Here is a 9799-nt window from a genome sequence, read left to right as displayed (position 1 = left end):
GTTGTGCCGAAACTTTCATATCAAAAGTAACAGTATAAAACTTATAGCAGTTTATTGGGTGGAAGGAAAACAGGCTAGACTAATCAGTGCTTCGGATTTAAGAACCAATATAGTTTAGCAAAAATGAGAATCGATTCAAATCGAGTAACTGTATAGACATCTGGAGGGAAGACCTAGTGGAAAAAAAAAGTTAATTCAGAAAATACTGTATAAGTATCCAAAGCGTTCTTTACTTGTTTCTAAACTGACCACATAAATTCTGCTCCCACCAAATAAACATAACTTCGCTGTGTCTGCTCCTCGAGTCCTGCTGGTAAATTGGTCAATTTTTATTAAACGGCCCCAGTCGTCCCAGTAAGCTCTTCTCACCTCATGAGCATTTCTTTCTAAACTCTGTCCATGAACGTTATTTATTCTACACAGGCAGTCCGCACGCCCTGCTGGTCTCTTTTTCCCCCCAAACCATCCAATGACAGTGTCCGACAAAGAGAATGAGCCTGCTTTCATCTTCCTCTCATCACCCATGCCCACATTACTCTTCCCCTTCCCTATATACCCTCTCTCTCTCACTCTGTCTCTCTCTTTCCCTCGCTCTCTCTTTTCATCTGTGGCGTCTGCTCAAAGAGAGTTTTCATGTCTGTGAGCTCACAGCTGGGGGTGTGTTAAACCTGGTCCTGATCAAAAGGCAGCCTCCTAATATGTAGAATACAGGATATATTAAAAACCACTGCAGATAGGCGATGTATACCTACTTCATTAATATACACATTCACATGCCAATCGGTGCGCTATTCAGGTCAACAAGTGATCGTTTAATTCATTCTGAAGTCGTTATGGAAATTAGTTTTGCATGACTATTCACTGCATATTTTTTTCTTTTCTTTTTAAGGTCAGTTATTTCATAATTTAGCATTATGTGCCCTTAATACTGACTTACTCTAAAATTGAGAATATGAATACTTGAGTTTTATCATTCTAATTTATGTAAACCATATTAGCATGTTGGAGATTTCACTATGTGGTTGATTTGGGTACTTTGTGTCATAGTCAAATATATTAATTAGTGAACATGATTAATGGCACTAGAGTTAATTATAATTGAATGTTAGACATTATTACTGTGTATTTGGGTTTCAACTTCACAGTACCTCAGAAAATGATGCTTGTAAAAGGTCAGAATGATCACCTCATATCAAAAAGCATCACCTCAGTCTGATTGATCCTAATTATTTCCACTTTCCCCTCTAAAGCCTAATTTCACTCATTTAAAGATGTCTCAAAGACTGGATATATTAAACATGTAAACCCAGTTTAGAATATACATGCAAATAGTACTTCAGTTTTTTAATTCAGACATGTAACTATATGTTTAACAGTGATAAGAACAAGCAAAACTCTAGGTGTGAAGTTGACTGTTTTATATGATACTTTTAAATGTGGCTGAGTTCACTCTATAGTATCTCATATGTCCCTTCTCTCTTTTGTTATGTCTCTCTCCATATCCCTCTCCATTTCATATCTCTCTTTCTGTTTTATGTGAGTGTCGAGCAGCATCAGAGATTTAAAGGACTCAGTCATTTTCATTGCGCCAGTTAATAGCTTGTATAAGCCAGTATCACTACTGTCAGAGGATTTAGAGTTAATTTAACAATTTTTCTCATTTTGTGCTCGAGTCAGTGGTAGCGTATTCCCAAAAAGATAATACAATGCATTGATTTTTCTTCCCTTCTCGCTTTCTCGTATTCTCTCTTGTTCTCTGTCCTCTAGGCCTCAGTATTTTAAGATCATAGAGGAGTGTGTCTCTCAAATCGTCCTTCATCGTAGTGGCACAGATCCCGACTTTGGCTATCGCAAGCGTTTGGATGTGGACTTCAGCCATCTGTTAGGTGTGTATGCTTTTTTCAAACAGCCATTACAGGAGTTTCGAATGCTCACTAATGCTTCAGAAGGAAACACAATGCATTAAGATTTGGGTTATAATTTGAAGATCAGTAAATTTAATGTTTGTCTTCTGGGAAACATGTATCTAGCTTCTGAAGTGCAGTACTAAATGAAAAAAAAAAAAGATATTTAGGCACATCTTCATTCTGTTCAAAAGTTTTCACCCCCAGCTCTTAATGTGTTGTGTTTCCTTCTGAAGCATCAGTGAGAATTTGAACCTTCTGAAATATATGCATATGAGTCTCTGTTGTCTTCAGTCTGAAAAGGTGGATCTCAAAATCATACAGTCATTGTTGGAAAGGGTTCAAATACACAAAATAGCTAAAAACTGGAGGATTTTTCTCAAGAATAGCAGGCAGTTTAACTGTTTAGGACAACAAGCGACTCAGGAACATATAAAACAACAATTATTTTCTCGTGTGGACTCCATGTAAATGTCTTGTGAATTATCTTATTCAGGTCAGTACTAGATAAAAAATAACATGCATTTTGTATAATCCCTCTTTTTTTGGTAAAATAATTAACATTTTGCAAGGTGTACGTAAACATTTGACTTCAATTGTATATTTGAGCTGGTTACTTTGTTTAACTGAAATGGTTTATCCATGCTTTCTCTGCAGAGGTGTGTGTGGATAAAGCCAGGGCCGAGGAGTTTGAACAGAGGGCCTCAGAGTTAGCTCAAAAGGCAAGTGCCCTTTTTCCCTTCTCTTTATCTTCCACCCCTCCCTTGTTTTCGGTTTCTTTCTTCTCATTCCGGCTCCTCTAATGAAGTATGCGGCCTTTGAAGACCATTCACGACCGCACCATTTAGCTTTCTTTAATTAAGGCGAGATTACTTGAAATCGTTCAAACAGCCATTTGTAATTAACAGTATTCTGAGATTAAAAAGGCCCCTGTATTGATTGTTGGGAGCGTTCTTTTATAATTGTGGGCCGAAATGTACGTGGTCGAGGGCAACAGATCTATACATGCCAAACCACAGCTCTTTAACTACATCCTTTTCAGATAACTAGTTAACTTTTAAAAGCAAAAAAAAGCTTTTTATGGTTTTACAGCTAGGAAATAAACTTAGCTGAACTTGTTGGGTTAGGCTGGTAGTACTTGTACTAGTTGAGCTAGTGATACTAAACTATTTTTTGATTCTATTATTATTATTTTTTTTTTTTTGCAGTGTAGATGTAAAATTTAACTTGCAGTCAGATCTTTTTTGAGAAATTTTCTTTCATGGTAGTTTACTCACCCCCCCCCCCCAAATTTCAATGCAGCTTCAAAGGACTCTACATGATCCCAGCCAAGGAATAATGCTCTTATCTAGCAAAACGATCTGTCATTTTCTTAAAAAAAAAAAAAAATTAGAAATGTTTATACTTTTTAACAAAAAAAAAGCATGCACATTTTCACACATTGCGTAATCATGTAAGAAAAGTCAGAAGCGGTTAGTTCTTCGTCTGTATATTTTGGATCAAAAAGGTAGGGTAGGGTGAAAAACTCGAACTCATTTTATGTTGATATGTTTGTATTTGTTTCATACTAGTGTAATTAACTTTTACTTCAGTAATTAGCTCTCAGCTTTACTACATAATGCTAACAAAAAAAGACATTTGAGCAGTGTTCAAACATCAGCAGGAATGGTTATGTTTTTGTATTTTTTTTTTTGTCATCTCTGTTGATATGGTTTTGCTCTCCAGTTTGATGAGGAGTTCCTTGGCAGGCAGGAAGCTCAAGCCCAGCTGTTGAAAAGAGAAGAGAAGATCAATGAGCTGGAAGCCGAACTTCAGGCCTATAGAAACCAGGTACCTGTGCTTTTCTCTCTCTTTGTTTTGGCCACTTCTGTCACTGTTTTTGATGGCATTGCTGCTGGGATTCTTTTCGCTTTCCTTTCTCACTGTTGCTTTTGTCACTCCTGTCTCTTCTTCTAGTTTCTGTTTGTTCAGTTCTTTCTCTTGCTTTGTTTCTGTGTTCGAGTCTGTCTTAGTTTGGTTACTTGACATTAAGTGTTGAAAACTGAAGATCATGACAGTAACAATCACAGTGATTAAACCAGTTGTGTATCTGCTTTCTAAACTCGCCAAATGCCAACATAAAGCACATTTTAAGCAAAAAAAAAAAAAAAAGCATTTGCATAGAGACAATGTGAGACGGACTCAAATTCAGTAGTTGTTCAGGCCAACTGGAAGGTTAATTCACTAGATGGCAATGCTACTGAAAATTGGGTTGAAATCTAAAGTGGTTTGTTTAGATGCACACAAGCTATGCGGGCACATCTGTTCTCCCCTGGCCAATCTGTCCTGTAGCTGTGTGTGTTTTTGTTCCCCCAGTCCGTAATACACACTTCTCCCACTATACCATGACAATTATCCCACGTCCTCACATTATTCCATCTTTGAAAAGTTTACTTGTGTGCCAAGTACACTCATCATGCCCCTTACTCTTGCTCTGCACAAACATTTTGTTTTTTTGGAGCTGACATCAAACTTGTTTACAGCTTTTCCGCTTCTCTCTAATAGAGATTGGCACAGTCTGCCCTAATGTTGTCTCTACTTCACCCTGAACAGCTGCTCTAAGAGAAGCTTACACTGCTCTAAGCCCTGATCTTAGTTACTCCATATTTAATCAATACAAGTCAAAAGTTTTTTTTTTTTTTAAATTAAACTTTTAAAGATGTATTTTTTTGGTGTGCAGTAATATACAGAGTGCATTTTGCTTTTCTTTTAAAATGTTTAAAAAGATTGATTTAAAAATGTGGAAAAGAATTATTTTTGTTGCATAATGCAAAGTAGAGATGCATAATATATCAGCACCATATTAGTTAAGTATTGGCTATTTGGTGTTTAATGAACTGATTCTGAATATTTAAGTTCTGCATATTTTAAGATTATTTCATCAGCATTTCAGACTAATTTAAAAGAATAACAATAGGTAATGGCAGAAACAGTGATTTATAAGATAATAATATAATGTCATATATTGGTAATATTTTTATATACTGTATGTACTCCTCTCTTCCATTCAATCCTCAGACTCAAGACACTGTGTTTTTATTTTTTTTTATTTTATTTTTTTTTTAAACAGATCTCGAACCCCTCACACTGACATGACAAATAGGGCATCAACTGAACAGTTTGTTTGATCAATTGCTTTTTGGCTCACCGGGCTATCGTCGATAGAGCGGATCAATTGTTAAATAATGGTGGCCAATGAGCGAAGTGAAAGTTTGGAGTGCAGGCAGTTAAGCTGATCCATCTCTTTGGGGTGCGATCGTTTGCAGCAACGCAAAACGTAATCACCCAGTCAATTCTCCACGTATGCCGGAGCGTCAGTCATGCTGACTCTTAGCCTGTGAATTATCTAGAGGCCGGCATGTGCGCGGTTTGAATTAGAGCACCCCTACTTGTTCAATAAACCCCCCACTCTTGTAGCTGTTTGCCATGCAGGATGAATGGTGTGAATACACCAGAGTAATGTATCACACTTGTTTTCTCTGAATCGTTGATGGAGGTTTGAGGTGGAGGTGTTTTGAGCGGGGAAAGGGTTATGGTTTGATTAATCTTTTATATTTACTTATCTGCTTGAGTGAATCTGGAAAGACAGGTACTGTATGTCTCTGTTGTACTCAAAAGTAACCTTACACCTCAAAGGATCTTTTATTTTTATTTGCTTTCTCGATTTTTGGTCTGATATTTCCATGATAATGCTGTGAGCTTATTGCAAGGATGATTTTTTCTGGAGTTACATAGGGTTTAAAGACTTTGCTCTGTGATGCAATTGGAGATGGATTCTTACTGCTCAGTACTGCTTACTGATCAAACCTGGAAACTTTCTATTTACTTGCTGTGAACCTTAACCACTATATCACTCCATCACCTCAGATCTGCTTTGAGAAAGTTGAATAGATTCATGGTCTGTATATTTGCACTGGGGCCGAAATATTAGCATAAATTCACTTCCAAGTCCCTTTTGTTTTCTTTCACTGTCATCTTGACTATTTTCTGTTTAGTTTCTTCCTTATTGCTTTTTTTCATTTTTTTTTCTTTAAGTTTCTTTTTTTAATACCCTTGTGTTAAAGAATGATAGAGCAATCAATAGATAGAGTGATAGAGTGATGGACAGATCGATAGATGGATGGATGGATGGATTGATAGATAGATAGAATGATAGAGCGATAGATAGAATGATAGACAGAATGATAGACAGACTGATAGATAGATAGATAGAATGATAGATAGATGGCAATTGAACAATAGATAGAGAGATAGATAGATAGACAGATAGATAAAATGATAGAATGATATAGACAGAGTGATAGAATGATAGACAGCAATCGAACGATAGAGTGATAGATAGATAGATAGATAGATAGGATGATAGACAGCAATCGAACGATAGATAGATAAACAGAGCGATAGATAGATAGAATGATAGACGGCAATCGAACGATAGATAGAGAGATAGATAGATAAAATGATAGAATGATAGACAGAGCGATAGATAGAATGATAGACAGCAATCGAACGATTGATAGAGTGATAGATAGATAGATAGATAGATAAATAGATAGATAGATAGATAGATAGGATGATAGACAGCAATCGAACGATAGATAGAGTGATAGATAGGATGATAGACAGCAATCGAACGATAGATAGATAGATAGATAGATAGATAGATAGATAGAGTGATAGATAGATAGATAGATAGAGTGATAGAGTGATAGAGTGATAGATAGATAGTAGAAATGCTATGTATAACGTAGGATTTTTAATGTTTTTTTTTAAAGAAGTCTCTTCTGTTTATCAAGCCTGCATTTATTTAATCCAAAGTACAGCAAAACAGTAAAATTTTTAAATAATTTTACCATTTTAAATCACTGTTTTCTATTTGAATATATTTTAAATTGTAATTTATTCCTGTGATTTCAAAGCTGAATTTTTAGCATCATTACTCCAATCTTTAGTGTCACATGATCCGTCAGAAATATTCCAATATTCTGATTTGCCAATATTATTATTATTATTATTATTATTATTATTATTATTATTATTATTTATTATTGTGTTTAAAACAGCTGAGTATAATTTTTTAGGTTTCTTTGATCAATTTAGAACATTCTTGCTAAATAAAAATATTAATTTCCATAACCCCACCATGTTACAAAAGCTTTTTATTTCAGAATGATTTCTGAAGGATCATGTGACACTGAACCTGGAGTAATGATGCTGAAAATTTAGCTTTGATCACAGGAATAAATTACATTTTAAAATATGTTAAAATAGAAAACAGTGATTTTAAATTGTAAAAATATTTCACAATATTACTGCTGTATTTTAGATCAAATAAATGCAGGCTTGCTGAGCAGAAGAGACTAATTAAATGAAGCATGTATTTGCTGTTTGTCCCTTTTTGTGTCTTGTGTTGATAGTTTGGAGCCGTTGCAGTGGTGTTACCTTCAGTGCAGCCTGTCCCGGCCTTGTCCTCAACTGGCTCTTCCTCATGTCCCCCTGCTCCACCTCCTCCTCCACCTGTTCCTGGAGTTCCAGGTCCGCCACCCCCTCCACCTCCACCGCCTCCACCAGGCTGTGCCTCCATGCCCGGGATGCCTCCACCCCCTCCTCCTCCTTTGGGACTAGGCGGCCTGACATCCTCCGCAATCCAACACGTGCTGCCTTTCGGCCTAAAACCCAAGAAGGAATTCAAGCCAGAGACTTCCATGAAGCGCCTCAACTGGTCCAAGGTAAAATTTTCTGCACCATAAACAACTTTTCTCGAGTCTTTAACTTCACTCAATCCCCTTTGGGACAGAATCCTACTTTGGCGCTCGGATGTGGTGGGGACAGCAGCATAAAAGGACAGATGTTTCCAAAGTAACCGAAGAAATCTTCTTGTGTTTCCTGCCAAGCGTCATTAAAGCAAAATGTTGCTCTGTTGTGAAGGATCACACTTTACTGTGTGACTGCCTGCTCTCGTTTATCGGCAGATGTTGTGGTCTGATGTCTTTTGAGTTGTTAGTTTATAACATTACGATTAATATTTAATCTCTGTCCTTTTTGCCAGCGTCATACAGATGTTTCTAAAGAATCTGCCATATGCTTCATTTCATCCAAAACCTGGTTGTAATTAGCCATTAGAAGGACACAAAGAAGCTCTTTTAAACAGCTGCGTGAGAAACCGACACCATACAATATTCATGGCTCCTGACCCAAGACTTTTGTCACGCATTAACAAGAGCTTTGCAGCTCATGAAGCCAAAGACGAGACAGCTGGTGCATCATGGGAAACATGCCACCCTGTGCCCGTCAAAGGGGCTAAACTAAGCAGCGCATGTTCGCTTAATCACACACGCGGTCGGAAACATGGGTTAATCGCTTCCACTGAGAGGCTACTCTTCAGGCTCATGTTCAGTCCGCTCCTGATTGTTTGATTTCTTTGAACATGTCCTCATGGAGCAGATTTGAAGAGCTGTTATTGGATCAGGTATTTGGCAGGAGTGTGAGGTCTGTTCATTAGCGCAGCCGGTCCCATTGATTACCCTTTCAGTCTTTATCTCAACAAGAAGACTCCATTAAACTGATCATCCCACAATGCTCCGCTTGCCCAATGTTGCCATGGCTTCTTTTCAAACTTCCAGACTAGATCTTAGAACACCACTAAGGCACTGTTTATGGTCTTAACTTTGTCTTAACATCACATTAAAAAAAATCCTTTTTCTTGTCCATTTCTTTCTCCCTTCTATGTCCTGTAATTAATTTCTTTCTTTCTTTCTTTCTTTCTTTCTTTCTTTCTTTCTTTCTTTCTTTCTTTCTTTCTTTCTTTCTTTCTTTCTTTTACTGTCTTCTGTACTACTTTTCTTCTTTTTCTTTCTTTCTTTTTTGTTTCCTCTTTTACTACAAGATTTATTTTTTTCTTTTGTCTTCTATACTTTTCTTTCAATATTTCTTTTTGCCATTAGTTTTTCACTATTTTGCCTTTGTTTGCATGTTTGTTTTTTGCTTCCTTTGCCTTTTCTTTCTTTCTTTCTTTCTTTCTTTCTTTCTTTCTTTCTTTCTTTCTTTCTTTCTTTCTTTCTTTCTTTCTTTCTTTCTTTCTTTCTTTCTTTCTTTCTTTCTTTCCATTCGTTTTTCACTATTATGTGTTTGTTCCTTTATGTTATTCTTTTTATTTCCCCTAAATGATGATCACCAGTTTGTGTTTCCCCAGTGAAATGATTCATGGGGGTTTTAGGTGTGCACGTGCGTGTGTGTGGCCCGAATGTGCCGATGTGTGACTGGAGATCTTGGCCCTGTGTTTTCGTGTACTGAGACGACTGAGAATGAGACTCTCCAGGGCTGCATTCAGCTGTCACACACACTGACATGTAGGAGAACAAAATAAAGACCAGCGATAGAACACAGTATGAATATTTGAATAGGTTTCCTTTTTACTTTTTTTTATAAACCACCTTACTGTTTAGATGCCTCCCGTTGCCTAGCAACTCCAGCATCCTGACCTCCCGTGATGTGTCATGATGATGTCAGGCCATGATTTTTTTTTTTTTGTTTCTGTGTAGATCTCACCCCAGGAGATGTCCGAGAGCTGTTTTTGGATCGTCGCCAAAGAGGAACGTTACGAGAATGAGGACCTGCTGACCAGGCTCGCCATTTCCTTCGGCACACAGAGAGCTGGTCAGTCAATGTTAACTCTTCTGTGTAGTCACTGCATAAATACTGTACTGTGTTCAAATAAACAAAAAAGGGTCAAGACTTTCTATTTTAGCAACTTGGGCTTCTTACCCATTGTGAAGATAATATTTCTAACCTTGAGTTTTCTATGCTATGTGTAGCACCTGTTGCTCTGCATAGCTGTCTAAATAATTGCACGGTTA

The 9799-nt window shown here is 37.0% G+C and overlaps 1 protein-coding gene across 1 annotated transcript in view; it reads left to right on the top strand.

Annotated features, from left to right (window-relative positions):
- diaph3 (diaphanous-related formin 3) overlaps positions 1-9799 on the top strand; it is a 491335-nt gene that overhangs the window by 142530 nt on the left and 339006 nt on the right. Inside the window, exons 12-16 of the mRNA XM_073825458.1 lie at positions 1768-1886; positions 2562-2626; positions 3630-3734; positions 7361-7672; positions 9485-9599. Of these exons, the coding sequence (XP_073681559.1) occupies positions 1768-1886; positions 2562-2626; positions 3630-3734; positions 7361-7672; positions 9485-9599 (716 nt within the window). The remainder of the gene's footprint in view (positions 1-1767; positions 1887-2561; positions 2627-3629; positions 3735-7360; positions 7673-9484; positions 9600-9799) is intronic.

This window comes from Garra rufa, chromosome 20, assembly GCF_049309525.1.
Source record: "Garra rufa chromosome 20, GarRuf1.0, whole genome shotgun sequence".
In the NCBI taxonomy this organism is placed as follows: Eukaryota; Metazoa; Chordata; class Actinopteri; order Cypriniformes; family Cyprinidae; genus Garra; species Garra rufa.
Note: the sequence above shows the minus strand (reverse complement) of the source record. Positions and strands in the feature narration are given on the sequence as shown.